Consider the following 26300-nt stretch of genomic DNA (forward strand, 5'->3'; position numbering starts at 1 on the left):
CCCCTGCTGGGTCCAGATCGTGAGAGGCAGTGCTGCCAACCCAGACACACCTATTCTGAAGGGGCACAAAAAGGCACAAAGCAGGAAGGGAGTGTTGGCCCAGGCGATGCAGGGAAGTGCACTGCGGGCTCTGGGCACTGTGATCTCAAATGTGCTCTGGATCTCTGCTCTCAGAGATCCAGCTCTGCGCGTCTCCTACTGTGCGCCGAGGCTGAGAGCTGCAACACTGCACGTGTTGTGTATTTATTGTTAACAGATAGCCATATAAACAGTCTGGCTTTCCCAGCAAATGGTGATCCAGGGCTCAAGCAGAAAATCCCAGAGGTATTGCAGTGCATTTTCATGAGACGTGATTTATTTTGGAATTTTATGTTTTGGCTTTCTGCTCATTATGTCCAGTAATCAAGCTCTATGTGGCTTCTTTATATTACACATGCCATGCCATGGAAAGCCCAGCACCAAGGCATTAGTCATGAATCACCAGGATCTGGGGAGATGAAAAAACTTGAACTCTTCTCATTTTTTATTTTTGTACGTAATAATGCTTAGAGTGATTAGGAACACCAACTTCTTTTTCTGTCATTTTGCTGAAGCAGACACTTGGCTCCCATCAGTGTGTAAGTGATTGGCTTCTCTAGCAAAAGGCAGGGGGCTAATGAACCCTTTACATAAATCCTCTTTTCTTCAAAATGTGAAATAGGATTTAGCAGAAAAATAGAGTCATAAAGACCTATACTCAAACAGCATTGAAAGAATAATTTTATTTCACTTCTGCCCTCTTCTTATGGCTATGCAGATCTATGTGTGCACACATCCATTTCTATACATAAGCCAACCAGATTTGGTTCAGTTAACCTTCTGTGGTTAAATCCAAACTGGGAACACATTGTAGGACAAAAATGTCCATGCACAAAAAAAAAAAAAAAAGGAAAGGAAGGTGAAGAGCAAAAGGAAAAGGAAGAAAGCAGAGGGAGGAAGGAGGGAATAGGAAGAGGGAAAAGAAGCAGTAAGTTTGTTTTCTCTGTGCAGGAAATGTTTTCTCTATAGCAACAAGATGAGGTCTGAGGTTAAAATAGTGCAAATATGGACTTCAAAGAAAGGAAGGTGGGCATATAAGAATCACAGAGTGGGTTAAGTGATTTACTGGAAATGACCTGTCCCTTTGCTGCCCCTGTGTTTTAGCCCTATGCTATCTCCTGGAAGAGACAAGCCTGTGTCTTGTTACAGCTTTTGATTAATTCCCCTCCACATTCAAAAATACCAGCTCTCCCGAAAAAGGGTATTTCTTTCACGCTCCATATTACACATGCCAAATACTTTATTGTACTAGATACAACCTCTAAACATTTACAGTAAGTGCACTTAGTAACAAAATTGTTTTCCAAAGCTCATTGGCTCTCTCAATACTTTTGAATTACAAACATGGCTTTATTTAAACAGGAAAAATTAACAGATTCCTGAGTCTCCCACATACACTTCTGGTTATCAGAATTTTATCACAGGCAAAAGGGAACACTTCATGGAGGCTCTTGTTAAAATGCTGGCAGTTATCAGTGTGTTGATTTCCATGTACCGCAGAAGAGAGCAGCATAGTTTAACATCCATGTGCTCTGTGTTTTTCTTGTGGTTTTTTTAGTTTGTTTTGTGAGGTTTTTATTGTAATTGTTTTGTTTTGGTTTGGCTGTTTTGTTTGTTTTCTTTAAACATAAACCTCTTTTTTGTCTTCTTGATAGATTTAGAAAAGAGAAGCTGGGTCAATAGCTTCTTAGAAAATCCTCTAAGAGAGGAAAATGGAAGGAAAGATAAGGGCACATTTTCTTAAGGAGCTGTGGCTGGACAGGTGTGGATGCCAGTAAAGCTAACTCTCTATTGGAAGTGGCCTTTCCAATAAAATGGAAAAGCCAAGCAATTTGTCTGAACAAATGAGATTGCAGTTGCAAATCTCCTCCTTACAGACATCAGAGTACAGCACAGACTGATGCCTCACAGCAAGAACTGGTTTGAAAGGACACGACAGGTACACTTGCAATAACAGGAAAGCCCTTAACAGGACCAGAAAAAGGAAAAGCCTGTATTTACCTCTGCAGTGAGTGGAAAAAATCTGCCAGTTTGCTAAGACTGACCTCTGCCAGCTACATCCAGTCTTGAAGTTAGAAGAGACAATGACAGGAACACTAGGGACGGGGTCATGCCTCCTGCACAGAGTGGGGACAATGCCCTAGAGAAATGCCTTTGCCCACTCTGCTTTGCATCACCTCGATTCACACAGACTGAAAGACAGGCCAGAGGTGTTTGTATCAAAGCCTCTCCATTGGTGGTCTTCTTTCTAATTCCACCTGGTAAGACCAATCTGCATGGTGGACTTTTATTTCTTTCACAGAAAAATCTGCATGTTTTTTGTCTGAGGATACCCACTGCAGACAGAGCTGGCTGCAGCAGTGTCACAGACAGAAACCCTAGATGGCTTTACAGTAAAATATGGTATCTGGTAGTATGCTACTGGAGCAACACAAAGGTCAGAAAAAGCTACAAAACCTGCTTCAGAAGCAGAGCCCACTTCAGTTTCCACTGACACACTGCTCCTGGAATCCAGGCTGGCCATGGTTAAACCCCTGCCCACCACACCAGTACAGATCAAAAGATAGCCCATGCTGTGACCTGAAAAGTTTAATTTCAGTGCAATCCTATACTGGTACAAATTTATGTTGATATTCAGAAGTTACATAGCAGAGGAAGGAGAACTAAAACACTGGACGTAAGACATGTCCTTTACTCTTTGACATCCAAGTTACCCAGGTGTAGTTTGCCCCATGAAGATAGCAGGCCTGCCCTTTCTTTTTCACCAAGTGGTCTACTCCAAGCCTTTGCTGCCTGATTGTTTAAATGCTGCTACAGCTGTGACTCTTTGGTAAAGGCAGAGTTAAAAAAAAACAATGCAGCAACTATTTAAAAAAACTCCATTACTGGTGCACTATGGACATTACTGGTGCACTGATTTAGGAATCAGTGCAAAAGCCTTTTTTCGGTCTGCCCTCTCTTCTATCTGCTCAGCTTTTAGTATGCTTAGCTTTTCTGCTCAGACAGAAGCCAGCCTCAAGCTGCCAAGGGATCCCAGAAAACTCAGAACAAAAAAAAGGTGCTGACAAGAAAATCAATGTGTCAAACATACATAGAATATATTTTCAATCTTTTATAGAAAAAGTTGTGCTTTTTCTGACCGATGGGTTACCTAGCTTCTGTATATATCACAGCAACAGGGAATTAAAATTCAAAGGCCATCTTTTTAATTAGTTTTCAGATTTATACTGCCACTGAAAATACATGAAGTAGAAAAACACATTTTCCTTGATCTGCATATTCCTTTTATTACACAACTTCCCACCACTACAATTGCTGACATGAACACCATTACATTTGAACTTCAAGAGGATTTACTTGGACCAGAAGCAATCAGCAACAAAAGAATTTTAATGACTGTGGGAGGATCGTTGGTATTTTAAGAAGTCTTCTAAAACCTTTTGAAGAATTTGAGATAAGTAAAAATAAGTGGGGCAATCTTTTTCCCTAAGTACTTTGCACCATGTTTTCACATGGCAGAAGTGAGCTCTACAACTGCACAATGTGGCTGGAAAAACTGAATAGAAGATCAAAACTTAAAAAAATTCTGAGATGACAACAAATGGCTGGGAACCATTCTAAGGAACACAGGAAATGGGTCCTTCCATTCCAGGCTCTGATTTTTATTCTTTTTGCTCACTGGAGCTTTAATTTCATTAGCTTGCAAAGAACTACTCAATTCACAGATCAGATTTCTTAAGGATATAGGAACAACATGTCAACAACACAAAGCACTAATCAAATTGTTATACAGCAGCCATAGGCTCGGTGAGCTCCTCTAGCAGAATTGTACAAGCAATATTCCTCCTGCTGCATTTGATCTGAAACATCACACTTCACCTTTTAGAAGAAAAGCCACCTGCTGTCAGACATGCTCCTGGATTAATCTACCTGACAATGGAATTTAACTGCTGCTAAGAGTTCAAAAGGTTCACCTTCTTGAATTGTTGAGTGACTCCTTGGGTTGAACTATGTACCTGGACAGTAACTGCCCTCTGTCACAATCACAGTGACAACAGAAAACCTCCCTGGGCATCTGTCTTCATAAGAGGCCTTTGGATCCACCCATGTTCAAACAACCACACCCCTCCTGTTTTCAAGTTATTCACCCATGGCTTTTCAAAACCCACCAGACTTCCAGCAGGTTAAACTAGGGTGAATGATTTGCTGCTATTTTGTAACATTATCCTCCCACCCTATCCAGATGAGATTCAATAAAAGCATGCAAATAGCAGTGAAAAGAACACTTGGAAAGGACAACCCTCAGCTCAAAAACCTCCAAACCTTAGCCTAAAGTGTCTACGATCTTCTACTTTCGTGGGGATGTTAGGGACAGGAAAAAGTGCTCTTGCTGGATCCAAGGAAGAAAGGAACTCCAAGCACTCTTGAGAAAAAGAATTTTTTTTTTACTGAGATATCTGTCTTTGGAGGCAGTCTTACTCTCTCCTTTCTTCTGCTTACCTGCATAGTTCAAGTATCAAGCAGGCACTAAGGAAAAAATATGAGTGGATTAGCAAGCAGATGCTTTTAAATGAAAAAGTTCATGCAGCCTGCTTTTCTGTTTCTCAGTACAGTTCTGCAAATAAAACCAAATCCATCTGTACATTCACTTGCTCTCAAATACAGTCAGAAAAAAGACTGGTTTTGTTCAAAGCCAGTGGATATATTCAAAACTTTGGTCAACTGGCAGACAATGTAATGTTTATTCTTTCTGCCTACTCCACCTTCCACAGCGTCCACAAAAAACTAGCTTGACTGTTCAGGTGGATTTCAGTTTTACTGAAAGCAGTGTCATAACTCTCACTTCATTCTGTGGAGGCAGGATTTGTTCACTTGTTTCTCTTCCCTCTCTAAGCAAGGAACTGCCTATTCCAAGCAATTTTTTGCTTGGAAGCACAAAATCCAAGCATCTCCTCAAAGCAAGAAATGCTGAAAACACTGGATTTTGCTGAGCTGACCCTCCACTCTCCATTTTTTCCCTGCCCAAATGGGAGAATATCATCCCTTAAGTTACATTCCAGTATGGTACAATGAAGGATATATATCTCTGGGCTTTTTTGTTTTGTTTTGCAGGGTTATTTTTTTGTGAGTGTGGTCTTTTTTCCCTTGGGTTTTTTTTTTTTTTTTTTGTTTGTTTGTTTGGTTTTGGTTTTGTTTGTTTGTTCCTCCCCCCCCTTTTTTTTTCTTTTCGTTATAGAGACAAATTACAATGACGAGAACAGCACCAGGAATTTACTGTTGATATATTTTACATTGTTAGGATAACACAGAGTTTCCTGGAAAGAGGTCCCAAGATTTTTATCAGCAAGATCCCACCTTTGCTCACATGTATCCCTCTTGATGAGTTTTGTTTACTATCAGTGATTCTTGATAACTGATATTCACATGAGTAACATTTCTCTTCAAAACAGTCTCATATGGAAAAAACACACCTGTTAGCTTAGGTATTTGTAACAGTGTACATGTGTGGCTATTATCTGTAATATGGTCTAGTCATTTGCATTGGATGACTATCTTATAAAGTGTTGACTTCACAACATAAAATTGTGCCATGGTTCTTAGTAGCCCACTTCTTCTGAAATGAAGGAGGCATCAATTGAATGGTACCCTACAATATTTCTCAGTGCAAAAATGCAGAAGGTGTTTTGTTTTCAATTATAAGAAAGATTCCATAAAAACACACCTTTTCTTTTTTGCCATTAAAAATGCATATGCTTTTTGCCATGAACAAGAAAAGCATTCCAAGAATATGCCATAAATACAATTTTTCTAATCTACCAACCTGACTGTAGCCCTTTAAGAGCCTTAGGGATGTGTCCTACTTTAAGAACTTACCCATAAAAAACTTGGTACCCCTCACATGTTACAAATTTCATACTGTACTTCAAAGAAGAACCTTATATACATTGTGACTAATGTACTGTTTATTTCATAATCTAAACAAACACTGGAATACAGTCTATGTTTTTCTACTTTCTGGCAGACTTTACAAAGAGATTTTTTTTCATAATTAAAACAATCTGCATACACACAGAACATGCATTCTCTAACACCAGTAATGAAGGTAAGAAGAGTCAGTTTCCCTCATCTTCCTGTTGCCTGTGTTAGAAAAAAATACTTTTCTTTTTACTGTAGTTATGACAGTGTGGCTAAGGATACAAAGACTAGAGCACAGTTTTACTCCCTGCACAGAAAATGTTCATCACAAGCATGCTGATGGTGATACATATTACATGTCTATTAAATGATAGGCATATTTTTATCCCCTTTACTCCCTTTTTAAAAATACTAAGTGGCTACATGTAAATGCAGTGAAGCAGGTATAAGCTTAATTAATCAGAGTTGATTCAGACTGGCACCAAGATGCAGCAAAGTCCAACAAAGTCTCAGCAAGGCTTTTGCGGGTCACTGATGGCCTCTTCTGCAAAGCAACTACTTTCTACTTTTTCAAAGCAGAAATCAAAGGCTTTGCAGCATGGCCAATCCTGTGGACAGGGCAATCTGCGCTGGTATGCCAGGCCCCCTGGAAAAGATGCACTTGTAGTCCATTAGTGTTTGAGAAAACATGAGTGGGTTACCTTCCCTGGGGCCACGCCGGCTGCTCTGTGTGGGCCAGGGGCAGGCTGTGGTGTCACACCACGGAGTGGTCGTTGCTGTGGACGCCAGCCAGGATGGTGTGGTTCAGGGAGGAGGCCGAGCGGTCTGAGCCTTCGGTGGGGCCGTTGGTGCTCTCGCTGCGCTGGCAGCACAGGATCTGCTTGAACGTCGCGCTCATCTCCTTGTCCCGGTAGGAGTAGATGATGGGGTTCATGGCAGAGTTGAACTCTGCCAGGAGCAGGAAGAATTTTTCATAGGCCAGGACATTGCACTGGGGACAGCAAACGTCAAGGAGCAGCAAGACTAATCCTGGGGTCCAGCAGATTATGAAAGCACCTAGAAAGAGAAAGAATGGACAAAACACAAAGTCTACAAATATACCAATACACCATTACTTGTCAAAATTCCACAAGAACCATCCAGACAGAAGCAGCAATGGTTAATTTTCTCTTTCAGGACCATTGTTCCCACACTCTCTTTTCACTGACCCAATGAGAGGGATGCCTTTCAAAGATCTGTAAATGGTTATGGGCAGCACATCAAAAGAGCAAGACACACCCCCAAACCCCAGCCCCAGCCCCCCACCATCTGAAACTCTGCTTGGCAAATACATTTACATTTAAAGTTGATAATGAGGAACATTTTTTCCCTTCAGCTAGAGACCTCTGACTAATCAATCTCTCGATCAGAAGAAATAATACTACAATTTACTTCTCAAACTTATAACAACAAAGAAAACCTTTCTGTGAGTGCTGAAAAAGAAAAAGAGAAAGAAAAAGAGTGGTGCAGGCAGCAATTCTCAAGAAAAAGAAAGCCTGGTTCTTGTTAACCCATTTCAGCCCCATTATGTAATGGCAAGTCCTAAACACACATCCTTCTTGCACTGAAATGCCGTCCTTTAACGGATCTACTTCTTTTCTTATGGGTCTATTCAATCAAAATTCAGAGGCTCATCAGGCTTCAATAGTGTCAAAGCCACAGAGTCTTACCCAGATTAAAATGCTTCCCCCCTCCTTTCTCTGTTTTCCAAAGCTCTGAGGAGAACAAAGCCCAGAACAAAATTCAGAGCTCAATGCAGAAATTAAGTCAAATGCTTTGTACTTTATTGGGAGTACTGAATTAAAGGAAGATTGTAACTCCTTGCAGGAGTTACAGGAGGTTAGCGAGACTTTAAATATAAGCTCTGCTGGGGAAGCCCTTACACACCAGTCATGTCAGAACAAAGACAGGGCTCCTGAGATTTTCCAGGCTGCTTTACTGAGGTGGAAACCAAAGTCTTATCAACACTGAGCAGGATTAGCACGGGTAGCAGCAATAAGGACTTCCCAGCACTACGCTGAGAGCGCTGTTTTCAAACTGGTTCTCCCGTCACTGTGGTATTTATTTGTTTATATACTGCTCCCTTTTTTATTACAGTGATGGCCTCTTGCAGTACTAGCACCTAAGTCAATTCCCACACCAGGCAGACTTTGCCATGCCTGCCAAGAAGGTGCCAGCAATTTCCAGCTTGGGCAGTGACAACTGTAAACTGTGCAGTTTGGACAGCAAACCCAGGTAGATCAAATAGAAGAAGATTTTCCAAAGGGTCTGCAAGCCTGCAATATACGCCAGGGGACAGACACTGATTACCAGCCAGAAAACCACATACACAGGCTTTTTACACGCCAAAAAGCATCCCTAAACTGAGGTTGCTTGCAACTAATGGTGCCATTCAATGCCTATCGCTTTGCTGACCAACAAAGCTCATCAATGGAAAGAAGCTGGGGGATGAATTGCCAGCTGCCAGGTCAAAGCATCGAGCTCTTTCACCAAATGACTTTGTTAGGGTCCCTGGCAGCAATTTGACAGCATGGGGATGAAACTCTCCCAATCTGAGGTGGCATCAAACACATGAACCCGCTTCATAGCTTTTGTCTTTTTGCAGCTCTTTTGGATTCCAGCAGTCCTAGAAAAGAGTACTTGAAACCCATGCAAAGGACTAGAGGCTTTTGTCCCTTCCTTTTGCCCGTTGCCATAAGAGTAGAAAACTGCATTCCTTTATTTGCAGCATTGTCCATGCTGATAGAATTTGCCCCTGCACAGAATAGCTCTGCTGAGCTGCTTTTTGCAGAAACAAAGTCATTAATTCAAATTCAACAAGTCACTGTTGAAATTGTGCATGTCGTGTTCAGCCTCCTAGCTAGTAAGGCAGCAGTGCACTTTGTTTTAGTTTAAGCATGTATTTTCTTCACTACAGGCTGCCTTGGGAGAACAACATCAGAGATGGGAACACTGCAAGTCATAGGATCTACAGTGAATGACAAAAGACAATGACAGCATCCTCACCAGGCCTGTAGCAGGAAAGTCCAATGTGGAAACAATGGAACTAGCAGGAAAGCTCTCATAGCATTGTTCAAAGTTGCAATTGAAGGCTTCCAATTTTCCATTTTTTTTTTAATCTGTTGCTAAAGAATAACAGAACGCTCTGTTGGCATAATTTTTGATATGTTAGAAACAGCAACAAAAAGCTCTATGGTGAGGCAGATAGGAATTTGCTCCTGAGAAAGTCCCAAAGTCATCCAGAAAAATCCACATGCACTGCACTGCACTGCACTGAACACTTGTCTCAGATGGAGCTCCTGAGCCTCTCTGGGCTCCTCAGTATCTCAGACAGGTCTGATAACCTATGTGCTGAGGCTTGATTGGCTGCACTCAAGAAAAAGTGGACTGTGGTTGACAACCAACTACTTGCTCTGTGCAGCTCAGGCTACACTGAAAAATGATAAAAACAAAAGTTGTGTTCCCACCCAGCTCTGGAAGGAAGTCACCATTGTGCAAGTTGTCACTCTTCTGCTCCTAGCAAAACATCCCCCCATGCTAATGGCTCTGGCAGCTTATTAAGTGCTTGTAAATGGTGACACAAAAGTGCCTCAGCTTTGCTTTATTTAACTGTTGGTACACTGGAAAATACTGAGAAGCATCACTCAGGTAAGGATGTGTTCGAATTAGGTACAGAGGAAAACATAAATGTCAGGCTCTTAATACTTCAGATTTAGGAAACTTCATCTGGTTAAACATGGAATTCTTTTTCTGCATGAAAAAGGAAAACAAGGATTGATTTTTTTTTTCCCCTCTTACTTAGAATATTTGTTGAAGTAAGCTGGAAGTGAAATTAAATTCTTCCCCTCCCAGAAATCTGTTGTGAATTGACTTCACCAAGAATGAAGATCTAAAAATACCACATTTAATAAAACAGAGACATCCAAAAGCTTCCTGCTGCCATATACTGGAAAGCCTTAATCATACACCAAAGTATTGATGTTTTTCTGCTCAGAATCAGAACTAAGAGCAGTCTAAATTACAGTATTAGTAATTTCCAGGTGCATCTTAACATTTTACAAACTTGGTCAAACCTAAATTACAATAACATACAAAGAAGATCTGTTGCATTCAGTTACTTGAACCTTTGTGGATATGCCAGAGTTGTACCAAATTTATGTCTTTGGCACTAGGAGAGCCCAACACACTTGAAAAAACGTGCAGACTTTATGTCTTTGGGTGGCTGAAGAGCACCTTGGGATATTACCTCCAGCCCTGGCAGTCCTTCAAAGGTGATGGCACTGCAAGAAGCTAAATGAGCTCTTCAGTTGCAGCAGAAGAATGTTCCCATGGAGCATGGCCAAGGTCTGTCCTGTGGGTCAGGCCACAGAGGGCTGGGTGAAGAAGGAATGCCAATCAGGCTGAATGCCCATCAGGGGTGAATGGCTAGCCATTAGACAGGAAAACTTGAGAGAACCAGAAAAATAGCACATCTTAAAAGAGTGAAGGATCCCTATGGACTGAGAAGCATGTTTTACAGCAGGAATGAGTTACAAAAAAGCACTTATGACTTAATCTAATTTTCTGCTGAGGTGTGATACCTCTCGTCACAATAAGAAATGAAACTCTGACTCTTTGTGCATTGTCTGTCTTGCAGAGCTGTGGTAGAAGTCCACTGGAGGCTTTCCAGTGTCCGTGATATGACTACATCTCATCTGTCTTGAGCCTTTGTCTGGTGCATCAGTGCAGATTATGTTTCCATGGTAGCTGGATGTTGGAAACCCTTGGGTAAATGAGACAAGGCCTCATAGCTAGGTTTGATTGCAAGAGACTAAAAACTATTGTAGGCAGTAGGCATATGAAACCAGCCATGATAAATCACACAAAAATCAGTGAGAGCAAGAACAAAAGAGAAAACAACTCCAAAAACCAGCAGCAGAAAAGAAATAAACTACACAAGAATAAACACTGATGAGCTAGTCACTCATTACTAGGATACCAGACTGGATGGCTACTCATGAAGCTTCTTGTGTTAGCAGGCAAAGTGTTTCCTAAGCAGCACTCTTTTTTTTTTTTTTTTTTTTTGTCTTTTGCCTTGGAGAGCCTATGTCTGTGTTTATTCTGTGAACATTTGTTTTCCTCTAACTCAAAAAAGCAAAATAAAAGAAGCACTTCTGCTTCTGCCAAGTCATACACTGCTGTCCTTCAGAGGCTCCAGAGGGATGTAGCTCTTGTCAATGCGCACCTATTCTGAAACACCCTTCTTCTCTGCCTTAACCACACTGTGTCCCTTTCATGTGCTCTCTTCTATTCATCTTGTGTGTTAACCCTGATATCTGGCATGGGCTCACACTCAGCCTGCAAATTCCTCAGTCTGTGTGGAGAGGAAAAATACTGAAAGGGCCTCTTTTAGGGAGTGAGAGAAGAAAAAAAAATCTCTCCTGTATTTGCAGTTTTTTAAGGATTACAGGAATAGGATAAAGAACTAGCATATCAAAGACAGAAAAGCAGAAAAGATGCATTCCAGCTGAACTGCAGGAACATTTATAATCTGCTGCTGTTGCCCTTCTACTCTTGTCCATCTGCTGACCTCTCCAAATCCCCTCCTGCCCTCAGAGTGGTACTTGTGGCAGGCAGCTGCACCCCCTCTTCCTCTGGGACAACAGCGACTGAGAGAGGAAAGGGCATTGAACGTCACTGTTATCACTGCTACCAGCAGGGAGAAGAGTCCTTCTGCACTTGGTGCAGGCTAAATGCAATGCCCTGGGAGAATGATTTGTTTTAATTAACAAAACCATAGCCAAAAAGGGCTGTAGAAGTGCCTGGCATTTTCGACATTCTGATTCAATCCCACCCTCATCAGGGAAAGCCACTTGCTATGCTAGCTGAGGTGCAAGCTCATCAGCTGCAACACAACTGCACTTCTTCATGTCCTAGCCATCTGTAAACTGTATTAATAGTCCTTCTTATCACACTGAGCATTCTCTTGTGCATGGCTTGAACAGAGAGAGATAAGTACTGCAAGTACTGCAATAGTGCCTGTTTACAGCTGTGTACTGTTTTCCCCTGACACAAACATGACAGCATGAAATCTAAAATGAATGAATGATTATAGATGCCAAAGATCACGAAGAGCATTTATCATGCTCTAAACATACAGAGTGTAGAAGCGATTCTTCTAATTCTAGTCTGACCTAATTTTTCCCAATTTTGACACAACACTATTACAATATATGCTAATAGTTCTTGGTAGATGAAAACACTGTTGTTGTTTTTTGTATTTTTTGCTGGAAATAATTAACCTAGAGGTAATGTTTGCTTTGACCCATGGAATTTTCATGTGAAGAGATAAAATGTGACTACCACATTTTGATTAGATTAATAGATTTAATTGTGTGCTAAACTTGAAAAATTATGAAGAACTTGATATATGAAAGGCTTGCCTCTCAATCCACAGACTCCAAAAGACTTGAGAAGGATGACAGTGAAGGAAAGTCCTTGAAAAATACCCCTGGTGGGGGAGAGCTGCCTACAGGGTAGAGGTAAGGATGGCCATGCTGAAAAAGGTGCTATCAGAACAGCTTCATTTATTGAAGCTGTTTATTTTTATTTTATATTATTATTTATTGTCTTTATTGAAGAAAGCTGTATGAATTATGAAAGAGTGAGAGATTCATAGCACACTCCTGCAGTTTTTGATTGATTGTAAAATGCTGCCTTCTCTGACGTGCCTATGGGAGACTTTAACACTATGGGTGCCTTCATGTTTCAAGCCAAACGTTCATCTTGTGAGGCTGTGTGTGAAAGAAAGAGGAAATATCTCCAGAAAGAAAGATGTAAAACAGTGTAAAACAGGAAATGAGAAACAATGCAAACATAAAAAAAACTACATTAATATTCATGCAACGCTGTCTTACATATACTTTTCTAAGATGATTTGAAGCAGGAAGATGTGAGCACATAAGAGAAAATACACAACTAGAGACCATATGAAAGGAGCTGGGCGATACAAGCCACTATCTTGTCTTTCATGACAGTATCTATGCCCCGTCCCTAGGGATCTGTGTTCTAGTCTCCTGGGAGCTGAGCAGCTCTAAATGTGCAAGTTATAGATAAAACCCTATCCTGAGCTTTATCAAATATCTTAACTGTGCATGAATTCTGTAACTGTTAGGTCTGGGAGATTTTTCAGTCTACTGTACCCATGGTTTGTAAAGAGATTTTGGAATAAACTGGTTATGCTAGTATTGCATCAGATCCCTGATTCCCTACTTTTCCACAGCTACATGCACATGCTCAGTCCAACCCCTTGCTGAATCTTGTTTTGGGAATTTCAGCTAGCAAGTTTGGCCAGACTTTGTACAAAATAATGGCAGGATTGTGTAGGAATAGAGAAATCATGTCCTGCTCAAAAATGTGTTTCCTCTTCTCAGCAGGAATTCAGAATGTGTCTGCTTCAAACATTTGTTTTCACCTTTGAAGGTGCACATAATTTTTTGGTGTTTAAGGCATGGCTATCTTTGTCAACAAACCATCCCTCCTCTGAAGAACCCATCTGCTTCCATCTTCACACATTTGTCTGGTTTAAAACATGTTAATGACTTAACATGAAAGCAGCCTTGGGGCTCTGCCTGTGCTCTGGCTGAGCTGGGAGGACCAGCAAGCCTCAAACCCAAAGAGTTAAATCCTGTGTATATTACCATCACTTCTTTCTGGGCCTTAATATTTAGTATTTCATGTGTGTCTTTTCATCCATCCAGTCCTCATCACCTTCTTTCATTTAAAATAAAAGAAAGTAAAAAACTCTTTCTCTTGACTACCATGATTGATGCTTCTGGTGGCACCTAGACTCCTTTACTACAGGCTGGCCTCTGCTCTACCTGCTGTCTTCCAGCACTCACATCATCACATTGCCCCCATTGGAAAACACATAAATATCTTGGTGAAATCTTTAGGTCAAAGTCTTTCTTTTAAACCAGACACACTTTGGCACTTATACCTGCTACACAAAGGGTTAACTGAAGAAACATCTGACCTATTATGGTGTTACACAGGGAGCTGACAACAAGCATTAGCCAATAATCCCACTGGCATTGCTAGCTGCATGGCCACCATCTCTGAGCAGCATGGAGACACACAGACACAAAATGCCTGCGGTCAGTAGGGCTGCATCTACAGTGATCATACCTTCCCTTATCTCAGAGTGAGCCAACATCTTTCATCTTCTCTCCCTGCTTCACTTTGCAAATCCAGACCAGAGGTGATGAAGAGCAGATTTCCCCTCAGCCAGACTCCCAAGTGGCAGCTGTGGGAATCTTTGTGACCTTGCTCTCTGCGGCACCTTGTGCTTACTGCCCTGAGTGCTCACTGGCATGTGCTGGAGGCAGGGTATGCTGACATTCAGACTCCTGGCTTTCCTTCTGGAGATCCTACCTGCTGCATGGCTTCCCACCTGGACACCACCAGGTGGTCCTTCCACAGAGCCTGGTACCAGATGTGGATGTTTCCAATACTGCACGGTCTCCAAGCACTGTGGTATCCCTGTAGCATCTGCAGCTTTGACAGTGTGAAACAGCAAAAAGACAGAAAAGACTGGGGAGGACCAATAACAGAATAAAACTAACTGAAGAGAAAATGAAACTGGGCAGTAGCAACCCACCAGAAGTGATCTGCTTATTTCATGGGTACTTGCCAAACTCTAGCCCAGGTTAACACCTGACGTAATTCCCCACCTGATGCTTGCAGTCTTGCAAATGGTGTACTGGTTTTTGGCCAGCTGATCCAGCTGCCCTCAAGTATCCCGCAGCTGACATCTCTGAAGGAGAACTCCAGTGCTAATGCAAATGGAAGAGACCAGGAGGGTTTCTCAATTGACATCTGCAAACCAAAGGTGTCTGAATAGCCCTCTTGTAGAACATACTTGTAATGGTTTTAAAGAACAACTTGCACAAAGGAATGTGCAAAACGTATTCTAAAAAGAAAAGCAAAAGCTTAATCCTGCTGCGATTTATCTGTATCCATTTGAATCCCTCAACACAAGAAAAATGGAATTTGTTCCTGACCTAGTAAGTGCAGGAGAGAGATGGTGCACTGCCCCTCTTAAAAGGGAGAAACTAAGGCTTTTATCTATAGAAAGCATTTTAAACAAAAACAGGAAGTCATTAAATGCCAGTGGTCAGCATTTCAACTGATTTCTAAATTCATAAAGATATGTGAAGCTCATGTCTGAATAAAAGCTTGGCTGTTGCCAAAGCAATCTGATTATTTATCTCTGTGTAAAGAAAAACAGTAGTCCTCATGGAGTTTCTCTGTTGCCAAAAAACCTGACACACAGAGGAAATTTTGGTGTCTCTTTCAATTTTCTAGTGTTCTAGACAAGTCTTTATGCTCTAACTTGAAAACATACTCCTACAGTCCCAAATCATTGCTGGTAGCTTGGCTGGAAAATGAACACATAAGCCCAGCTGATAACAGGCTCCTGGTACTGGTCTCCCTGGGTCGCAGGAAAAAGAAAAGCAGGCAAGAGATGTCTGGGGAAAACTAGAAGCAAGAACCATAGAATCCCAGAAAGACTTGGGTTGGAAAGGACCTTAAACATCTAATTCTAACCTCCCACCATGAGAAGGGATGCCATGCATTTCATCAGGTTGCTCAGAGCCCTGTCCACCAACCCTTCCAGTAATGGGACAGCCACAATTTCTCTGGGCAAACTTTCCAGTGCCTCATCACCCTCATAGTAAAGAATTTAATCCTAATTTCTAATCTTAATCTACTCCTTTTCTATTTAAAGCCATTCCCACTTGTTCTACCACTCCATGCTCTTGTAAAAAGTCCCTTTTCAGTGTTCTTGAAGGCCCCTTTATGGTATTGAGAGCTGCTATAGGCTCTTCCCAGAGCCTTTTCTTCTTCAGGCTGAACAAGCCCAATGCTCTCAGCCTCTGCTCCAGCCCTCTGATCATCTTGGCCCTTCTCTGAATCTGCTCTAATGGGTCCAATAAACAACCTTTAGCTCATACCTGGCAACCTGTTTCCACTCCCTAGTCCAAACTTGGTTAGGATTCTCTTTGGGGGCCCTGACTGCTCATAGGAATGACTTGGGACTTCCGGTGGGGGAGAGACCTCTCCCTGCACAGCAAGAGGACCCTGTCTGAAGGGTCTGGGTGAGGCTTTCAGGTCCCATATGCGGGGCAGCTGGAGGTCACCAGGTCTCCTAAAACGTGAAGACGCTTCTGCAGAAGTGAAGGCTCACTGCAAGAGGTGGTGTGAGGCCAGGGCAGGACAGCTGGCACATGCAAGCAGGGCTCGCAGGCTGGACTGTCCTCTGCCTGCTTCTGCAAGGTACATTTAGTGTGCTTGGGACTTGGGTGTTTTACTGCTTTTTTAGCAGCTGCAGTTTCCAATCACAGAAAAATAATTCACAGCCATGTTGTAAAAGCCCTGTTCTGCCCACTTTTCCTACAGAAATCCATATAACTTCTGTGGTACTCTGCTACACAGTCAGAATGCTACACTCAAACAATACAGCATATTTAGCAGCTATCAAACAACTTTGCTATGTGAGATTGTTTAATTGTATTTTCCTTTGTTGTTAAGGACATTAAGTGTTACTGGTATTATGTTTGGATAAGCTCCAGTTGCAACACAAGATTCCAAATGAAGCCTGGGTGGATGCAATTTAATATGTAAAGGACTGCCTTGATTCCTACATAAGATTAAACTAATAATACAAGAAGAAAAATATTAGCCTCTGTTGGCTCGCTTAATAGGAATAAAACTTATTTTATTTAACATGCTAATACCAGACTCTGAATAGGAGAAAGTGTTACCAAGTGTTACCAGCTCTACCTGAACTGCAAGAAAACTGTGTGTGCTTTTAATTTATATAGCCATACTAACATTTACCTGATTATAGCTATCTGGTTAAGCTGTGGTAGACATCCTTTGAGGGAACTGAATTAAGATCAGTCACACAAAGTGATTTTAAGAAGCGAATCCATGCTGACAGCTGTGCTTCTCAGAAAATGAAGAGTACAACTCCAAAGTGAAATAGGCAACAGGGTAAGCCCCTAAGGATAAGGGAATGCCACTCTAGGATAAACCTGCTCGGGAAAATCTGTCTGCCTTTGGACAAGTTAGAAAAGCCTTTCTAGTCCTCACCTGACTATAACAAATCAAACTACTGCCTTAAAGCAAAAGCAGCCTGGGACAGACTGCACATGAATGGCACTATCACCTGAGTTGTCTGCACACCTCACCATCCAAGCTGTGTTAAGGGAATGCAGACATTATTCAGGCTATCAGACCATCAGGGAGGCACCTACAAATGGCACTGCCAAAACGGAGGGGAGCAGACAGATGTGGCATTGCATATCACAGGAGAAGCACTGAGTAGAGAACCACCTGTGTTTTGATTGTGGGAAGTATATACTTACAGATTATCAAAAGGGTAAATTCTAGGTTTTGGCACTTAATTCTACATGTACCTTTTAAAAATTATCTGGTTGAGGCTGGTATCCAGGGCAGAAAATATAGGTTTTGTTCTGCATTTCCACAATGTGAAGATAAGACATTGTTTAAAGGGATGCAGCTACCTTTTGGCTCTCACAGATTTCTCTGGATTCCCCATTAGGATGCTTGCTGCATAATTTCAGTGTAGTAACAACAGTATTTTCCATACTTCAAATGAGAAATTCAGTGAATAGGACTGGAAATGTTTAACTGCTGCTGATGGATTCCAGGGGCAGCTTCTCTGATGCTTCTCTAATAATTTACCATATCAGAATCTAGATAGATTTAAAATTTTCAGACAAATACAGAAGAGAGCTCTAATAAAACCTAGCCTTTCTTTCATGTCATATCATCAAGAATCACACTGCCACGCATTATCTGGGGGGAAAAGGGTGTATCTTCAGCTAGCTCCTTCTCTCAGCAGTACACACTGGTGTAAAACCCTGGGTATGTGGCTACACCCTCATGACTACAAATGAGGGCATCCCAGTCTCATCCACTTAGAGGATTAGTCACTAAAACTGCTCCTGGGTTAGACAAGGGATGTGTTTTCCCCCTATGCCTTCTCCCTTTCCCCTACAACTAAGCTTCCCCAAAATCCCTGCATTTGTTGGAGAAGTGAGCTTGATTTGGCTTACAGAACAGATCCTTGTGTTTCCATTGGCTTACAGGAACAGTCTTCTACCTTTGGCAGTCTGCTCTCCTGTTCTAAATTTAACTTCTGCTAAGAAAAGTATGGCATCTAAAAGTACCCAAGAGTAGTGCTTGGACTGTGCTAGCACCACATCCTTGGTTGCTTGGCTTAAAGATTGCCATATAAATAGCCTCTGAAACCACAAAAAAGCACATTATCATGCTTTTTTGAAGGTTACTCAGTCTGCATATTTCTGAGGATGTGACTCCTTTGACCTCTTGCAGAGTTTGCTCCAGTGTCCCTATAAAAAACTGTACATTTTGGCTATATATAACAGCGGACAACAATGATGAAGTTTAAAAAAAAAAGGTGCTAAGTCTCTTAACTTTCAGTTCCCTTACTCCCACCCTCTTATGAAAGAGCAATTGAATAGCAACAAAAAACTGAAATAACTGTCTGTGCTAAAAGTGGGCTGACTCCCAGCCACCTTCATCTCTTTCAGGCATGTTCATGAGAAGTGCCAGACAAAGGTCATTTAGATCCAGCCCCTCTCTACCATGCAAGGAAAGCAGAGGTGTTAACACTGGTGCTTTCTCTGCAGCATGCCTTCCTTGCTGCTTGGCTTTGTCCTGGGTTTTCTGCTGCTGGGCATGAGCAGGAGTTCCCACTGAACTCTTGGCCTCTCTAATGAGGCTGTCAAAGACAACAGTAATCATTCTCTTCTGTCACCTGTCTTCAGCCCAAGGGCAATGCAAACTTGTTTCTCACAGTGACACAGAGAAGAGATGCTGCTGCCAGGGCAGAGCTCATGGCTATGCTCACAGAGGGGCTGCTCCCCATGGATCTGCCAGTGAATGTGCTGCTTCTGCAGGGCAAGAACTTGAACACTCTTCCCTTTTAGCACTCTGTTTGCCATGGACTTCAGTCCTCAAGTGATGAGGGATTTATATGCCATCCAAAGTAAAATCTTTGCCAGCTGAAAATTAAACAATATAGAATTTTTCAAAACAGAAAAGACAGTTTAAACAACTCTTTAAGATGCAGACCAAGCTGATCTGGTAAAAAAGCAGACCACCATTATGTACAGCAGGGTAGAACTCTACTTTTAAAAATAACCGCTAATAACAGTTCCATCAGATGTGGCAGATAATGACATACAATGCAGATCACACCATGGCTGCTAGAGACAGAAAATACTTGTGAAAGCATTTGCTTCACACTTGGAATGCCTGAGACTTTGTGCAGACAGTGATGAAGCATCCAGAAAGCAAGCCTAATATGTTCTGTCTCATCTGATGGCCCTTATAGCTGTCTAATCCCCTCCGGCTGATCCTGTGCCATCTCCAGGCACGTCTGTGGAGCATTCTGCCCTGACCCTCCGTGTGAACAGGCTCTAGGTGCAGGGCTGGGATGTTGGCTTCAAGGGAGGGGACAGCATACAAGCAGGGAGTCAGCCATCAAAGATACTGCACTCCACTAACTCCCACAAGCAATTGCAAAAACAAACAACTGCAATCACCACAGCTGCATTGAAAGCTAAGCTCTGAAAGGAAAACAAAAGGCTCCTCCACACTCTGTGGAAACCCACAAGAAGTTTTGGCACGGTTATCAGTCCTCAAAAGAAGGTCTTAGTATGCATAGGCTATCTACTGTATTGTGTCCTGCTTTAAACAATACAGTGGATGCAGGATTGTGAAATAGAAAACCGAACTAGCACACGTCAGTTGTTGCCTGATGGAAGAGGAAGTAAAGGACCAAGACTGCTACCAAACCACAAAGACCATTTCCACTTGCATTACATTCAGCAGCTGCACATTCAGCTGCAGCCCACCTAAGGGGCTGAGGAGGCGTAAACTGACAGAGTAGCAGAAGGGGTGAAACAGGATCTAAAGCACTTTGAGAGGATCAAAAAAAAGACACCTCCTCAAATCCCTGCTCCCAGCTTTGGTATTGCTCCATGTTAAAAAAAAAGCACCACACCAAGCAGAAAGGCTGTGCCCACCAGCACTGCTCAATATTACCAGCACATGCCCAGGAGGTAGAACCTGGGGACACAGGAAATATGTTTTATTGCAATTCTAACTAATCAAAGCTCTTCCACTGAATACTCCTCCTCCAATACCCCATCCCCCCCCCCCCCCCCCCCCCCCCCCCCCAAATTACTACCTGTGAGATCATTCTTAGTTTTAGTTCACGTTGATGTTTTAGTTCATCATTGCCCACAGTAGTTCAAGTCAGATTATTTTGGGACAGACATGCTGATATATGAATCTGAAAGGCTTCTCCAGGATTCTGGTTTTTTATTTTGTTTTAGCAGATACTTTTAGGCTTGCGCCTAAAGTAAACAGGAAACTGCATGAGATAAAATGAGACCTTCCAGGCAAAAAGGCCCTCCACTGAGGAATTTTTGGGTTTAAAATAAAAGAGATAAACAAGCAATTAGTACATTGAAAGAAAATCGCTTGCAAAATCCTTCTATTCAGCAATTTAATTGCTTCTAAGAAGTACCTCTGCTGTTCTAAATGAAATACAAAGTTTTTCTTTCTCAGAAAAGATTAAAATTCTCCTAACTACTCAGCAATGTGCTGAAGGACACCACTCAGGAATGACTTTATTTTCTTTTAAAATGTTTTAACAATGGAATATTCAAGCAACATTGAGGTAAGCTCCAACAAAGCCACAGTGTGTATGGAAGATGCATAAAGAAAAAGCCCTGAGGCAAACTCAGATCAGCTTTTGCTGGACTTCATTTGAAGTTCCTGGTGATACTTGCTGGCTTCTCCTCATTTTTCTACAGAGTTCAGAGCAGCAGCCACACCAAAGTCAGGCTAGCTAAATGAGAGACAAATGCAAGGCAGAGGGGCCATTTCAGTGCTGTAGGAAAAGCCCATGCTTCCAGCTCCTTCTTATAAACTTTATGGCCTGGAGATCGATCACAGCTGTGTCTTAAATAATAAGGAGCTAAACCAAACACCACTGCAAGCTTTTTATCTGCTGGGCTCTAACTGTTCTGCAAGCTACAAGGGGAGAAAAGGAGCAGAGATTTCTGTGTCCCTGGTATTTTCTAGGAGAGACAAGCAACAAGGTATGAGCCCATTTATTTGCCCTTCAAAAGAATGAGCACTCAGTTTCCTTAGGCATCCTGTGACACCACAAGCACTTTACTGTCATTGGTGTTCTTGCTGTTGTATGCTATCCAAACCCTGATATTGTAATCCTGCTCATTAATTATCTATGAGCATGAGAATACATAGCCATGAACAGTCTGACCTACTGCAAATTTGTTGATTTCACAGTATTTCCAGTACATATTTTTCTGAAAACAAGCATTCACTAATTATATTTTTTGTTGTGTGTCCTCTTGTTTTTAATTGCATTTATTAGAGAAGGCTCATTCAAGTTTCACCACCTGGAAGTCCTTTAAGAATGCAGCATCAGTGGCTAAGTTACAGGTATGGGGCAAGTAACATGGTCTGTGCAGGACAGTTTTCACTCCCTGACACTTTAATCCACTTTTTGTGGAGCTCATGTGCGAAGCTGGCTGAGCACTCTGCAAAGCCTGCAGTGTTGGGATGCCACAGGAGTCTCTTGGGTTGGTGAGTTCCATGCCCCAGTGCACAAGATATCATCCTGGCTACAGTCCAGCCACCCTTCCCCCTTACTGACATGGCTTTTAGGTGAACTTTGCTCTCCTCCCACCTGACCCATGGTTGGAGAAGCTTGCATCAGTCCCTGAACCATGGGGTTTTGTAAAACCTGAATGTGTGTGACTGGGGGAGGGAATGAATGAGAATGGGGAGAAGCAGTACTGCTGGACCCCTCTTACCCTCCCCAGACAGGAGAGTTTTGTTCCAGTAAGTTATAAACAGTGTTACTGTCTCAAATGGTACTGGATCTCATATTTTCTCTGTGGGCCAGGGGAGCTCCCTACAGATTAAAACTGCAACTGTTGAAATCCACCTTTTGGATGTTCACTGGCTTTGATGTGTTCCATGTTTATGCAATTATGGCAGTATGTTACTGCAGATACGGCTGTATGTTTCATTCATAAAAGAAACAAACAAAAAACCAACAAAAAAGGCACCTGTAACTGACCCACAGCCTTCATCTCTTCCTTATTCTGCATGACAGACTAATTCCCATATCCATAAGGGTTACTTTGTGCAGGAGTTCAGGGCTGATGGGAAAGGGCTTAATGCAGAGATCTCCCAAGGTTCACTTGTGGCTGTAAAACACGGCTGCTAGCTGTGAAGTCTGAGCTTGAATGTTGCTGCAATGCAAGCTTTTTCTCAGTGGAAAATTCACATGTTCAGAGTAGACGATGCAGTGCACAGGCAAGAGCAAAATCATCAATAAGTAAAGAAATGAGTTGGTTAGCTGATTGCAGCAGACATTGTCAGGAGGCTTTGAGATAAGCAGTGAGATGATCATATACAGGAGTCACCATCTGAGCACTGTCCAAGAGCACAGAGAAAGGGAGAGGCAGAGGTGGCAATGCCAGCAAGAACAATGCATATCACTGCAACAGACACATGTAAAAGTTTATGGACACCACAAAAACTCGCTCTTTTCCAGAGAAATGTTGTGTTGTGTCAGCCAGATGGAAAGAGAAAAACCCAAGAGTTATTTTATGGCAGAAGAGAGCCATTTCTAACTTGCCACCTCTCCATCTTTAACCCTAGCTGTCCTTTCTCAATGTATCCAGGCATGGTCAATGGGCTGTACACATCTCCTCACCCACAGGAACACCTATTGGGTCAGACTCGGCTATACTAAGAGTTATACTAAGGGGAAATTCAGAAAGCTAGCTTATGTTGTCATCACACTTCTAGCACATATACTTATCTCACAACTTAATGCATTTTTGTCACCTGCATTATTTGTATGTTAAGTATTCAAGCATGCTTTCACAGAGAGTGTATTGATTATGAGCAATCCAAGAAGAACTCACATCTCTGTTGCTCATGAAATGATACTGTTTTGTACCTGGTGGTGAGTGCTATTGAATGCCACCAGACCTTTTTGTTCTGGCTGTGAGGGTTCACTGGGCATGACTAGGCTTACAGTGTATTGCATGGTATTGTTCTACCTGTGAGTCTGTAATAGGAGTAGTGCTTATTGGACATTGCTGGATTTAGAGTGCTGCATTGCCTCTGCATTTCTGTTACTTAGTGTGGACTTGTCTATGACCCAGAATCTAAGCCCAGCCACCACCAGCCCCTTTGACATCTGAGGACCAGCTGGAACACAAAGGCGTTTATTTCCCTGTTAAATTTCTTTACTCTTCATGTGTCAGAAAGGTTTGCCTTACTCTTAATGTGACAGCACCACAGAAGTGTCTTTATCAGCTCTTGAGTGTTTTGAACTCCAAGCAAGTCCTAGAGCCAGAAGACACTGCCATGAAGAGGGCAGTTGTGGTCACAGCAATAAGGGGTCTCCTGGAAAACCCTCATACCAAGGGCACAAACTGCAATATGCCCAGACACCCTTTAATCAAAAAGGGTGAAAATATTCTAACACAAGTCCTCCATCTAAATTAAAGAACAATTCATACATGAACTGAGCTACTGAATCATTAAATATTTCCAGATATTTCTCTTACTGATACCTCTCATGTTGGTTCATCAAATTTCCAAACCCACAGCTAGCCTAATAACTGTTTTCACAGGCCTTAAAAAAGCTGGTAATGTGCCTCGTGTTTCCAATAACTCTGTGTTTCATTTTTCTGAGGCGTGAGAAATAGAGGTGTTTAAACAACAAAAAAGTACACTACCCATCTTCTAAGTATGTGGACTTCTCTCGTTTTTTTGAAAGCGGTCAGTCTGTGTCACAGAAGTGGAGGATATTGTTTCAAGATGTGGCAACAAACATCTCTTACTATCACAGACGTCAGCACACACAGAAGCCCTACCATAACATGCTGCTGCAAAATGCTGCCTTCAAAATTACCTACATGCAGATATTTAGGCAATTCTATCAGGGTACTAGAGGACTAGAGGCTGTGCACTGTACTAACAGTACTTCTTGTTAAAAAAATCCAACTTAACTCTTTACAACAGAAGCTTTCTGCTTGGGCTGGTATTTTTACTTGCGCTTTCTGCTTTCTTACACACATCTGAGGAAACGCTCAGTGAAACTGCTGCATCTGTTAGACATTTATCTCTTCTGTTTGAAAGCAACTGCAGCAAAAAGAGGCAGTGAACCTAAATTTCAAATGAAAAGCATGTCAAGCTTCTCTAATAAAGGCAAATATAACATTTTCTTTGTTATTTTGAGGGAAATCTGCATTCAACAGTGCAATATGCCATGAAGACATCCCATAAGAGACACTTTGCAAGATTCCCTCTACTGTAGGAGTCAAGGGTAATTCTTGGTAGCCTCTGGATGCAGGAGACACTCTGCAAACTCTGGGGTGAATTGTTTTAAAGTTAAGTGCATAAAGTACAAAGCTTATGAACACTTTGTGGTCAAGGTTTTAATGTGTTTCATCACTGGTTTCAAGGTCAAGGCCAGGTTTGAAATCTGGTTCATGTCCCTGCTAAGATTTCAACAGTACACGTGGAGAAATCCATGTGTTTATACAGACAAATGCAGAACTTGTGCTTCAGCCAGCTCTCTCAGCTCATTTTAAATGCAGGAGATTTTGGAATTTGAGGCACTGTTGTAGGCACTGCATGCTAGAAAATTGCTGCATCTCTGGGTGTACATGCCTCCCAGATGCAATTTCCTTATGAATCAAACCTTAACTGGCCATTATTTCTGGGGAATCTACTTTTTGAATTACTGATGATCAATGAAGTCCTGGACTTAGGAACTGAAAGTACAAGACAACTACAAAAATGAAATGAAATAAAATAAAATGAAAAAATAAAAAAGAAAAGGAAAGAAAAAGAAAAAGAAAAAGAAAAAGAAAAAGAAAAAGAAAAAGAAAAAGAAAAAGAAAAAGAAAAAGAAAAAGAAAAAGAAAAAGAAAAAGAAAAAGAAAAAGAAAAAGTATCTTTTTGATGTTGGGTTTCCCAGGGCACTGAGGAGAAGTTATAGCTCTGGAAAGTCATGTACCCTCTACACCTTTAACCAGAGGATGTGTCTCAGCCCCAGCTGGTTTCTCTGAACTCCTGTGGGATGCAGAGGGAGCTAGCTAAGGAAAAACCCCAACCCCTATACCCCCAAAATCTCAGCAGCAGTAGTAAATTGACCTGTGCCTGGCCAGTGGCCAAAGACAGCAGGCTCTTTTGCATCCTGGTGCCCCCCTTTCTTGGATCAGCATAGTCAGGGAAGCTGGGAAGCAAATGGCTGCCTACCCAGCAGGCAAAGCACTCAGTACTCCTCCCACTGAGGTACTTCTCTCCTACAATCAGAGAGATAAATCAATCAGAGGCCTAAACGGTGAACTGCCAGGGTAAAAATGGAACAGATGGGCCTGCACAACCTGGTTCCAATAATTCAGGAAAAAAACCATTTGTTCTTTCTTCTAAGGGTAAATCTCTATATATAGGATATTTATGCCTACGATAGTGGTTTGCAGGAAGGTGGCTACATTTTGTTTTCTGGAAATAGGCCTGGAATTGCTTTTCTATGCCATGCCACAAGCCAGGACAGTCTGGCAGCCCAATCCAGCTCTGAGGCATGTGATATGGGGCACCACTTCTCCAGGACAGGGTGGTCTCTACTGTGAAGGCCCCAGAACATCCTTTGACAGCTCAGGCTCCCACAAATTACCCTGGCAGTTAAGCTGGCTGTCAGAGGTGCTGCTCCTGCCTGCCAGCCAAACAGGGGCAAGGCAACGCTGAGAAATAAAGAGAGCAGAAGAGATGGGAACAGAGGGAAAGGAGAGGCAGGAGGGTGAATAATAATAAAAAAAAACCAAATAAAAGGAAAATCTCATGGGAAACAGCATCAATCAGTACTGTGTTCTCTGGAATGTGCTTAAAAGCTAGTATTTCTGGAGTGCATACGGCTTTATCCACACCTCTCGCCCTCTTTGCTGGGGCCAGGCCAGTTGTACCTGAACGCCTTCTGCTTTATCACAGGACTACACATGGTGAGTGCAGCACTCAGGTATTTGATGGCTGAATTGGCTGAAAGGTCTTCTAAAGAATGCTACATTACTTATTTCAAACTAAGTACTTTGCTTACTTAAATTGAT

General features: G+C 42.0%; 1 protein-coding gene across 2 annotated transcripts in view; it reads right to left on the reverse strand.

The window, feature by feature from the left end:
* Nucleotides 1-1300: 1300 nt before the first annotated feature.
* The window catches only part of LPAR1 (lysophosphatidic acid receptor 1), a 72878-nt gene continuing 47878 nt past the window's right edge, over nt 1301-26300 (reverse strand). For both annotated transcript variants that reach the window (XM_071424479.1, XM_071424480.1), the window contains exon 4: nt 1301-7050. In XM_071424479.1, the coding sequence (XP_071280580.1) occupies nt 6749-7050 (302 nt within the window). In that variant the 3' untranslated portion in view covers nt 1301-6748. The remainder of the gene's footprint in view (nt 7051-26300) is intronic.

This window comes from Agelaius tricolor, unplaced genomic scaffold (assembly GCF_023055355.1).
Source record: "Agelaius tricolor isolate 1412-34295 unplaced genomic scaffold, bAgeTri1.0.p SCAF_4, whole genome shotgun sequence".
In the NCBI taxonomy this organism is placed as follows: domain Eukaryota; kingdom Metazoa; phylum Chordata; class Aves; order Passeriformes; family Icteridae; genus Agelaius; species Agelaius tricolor.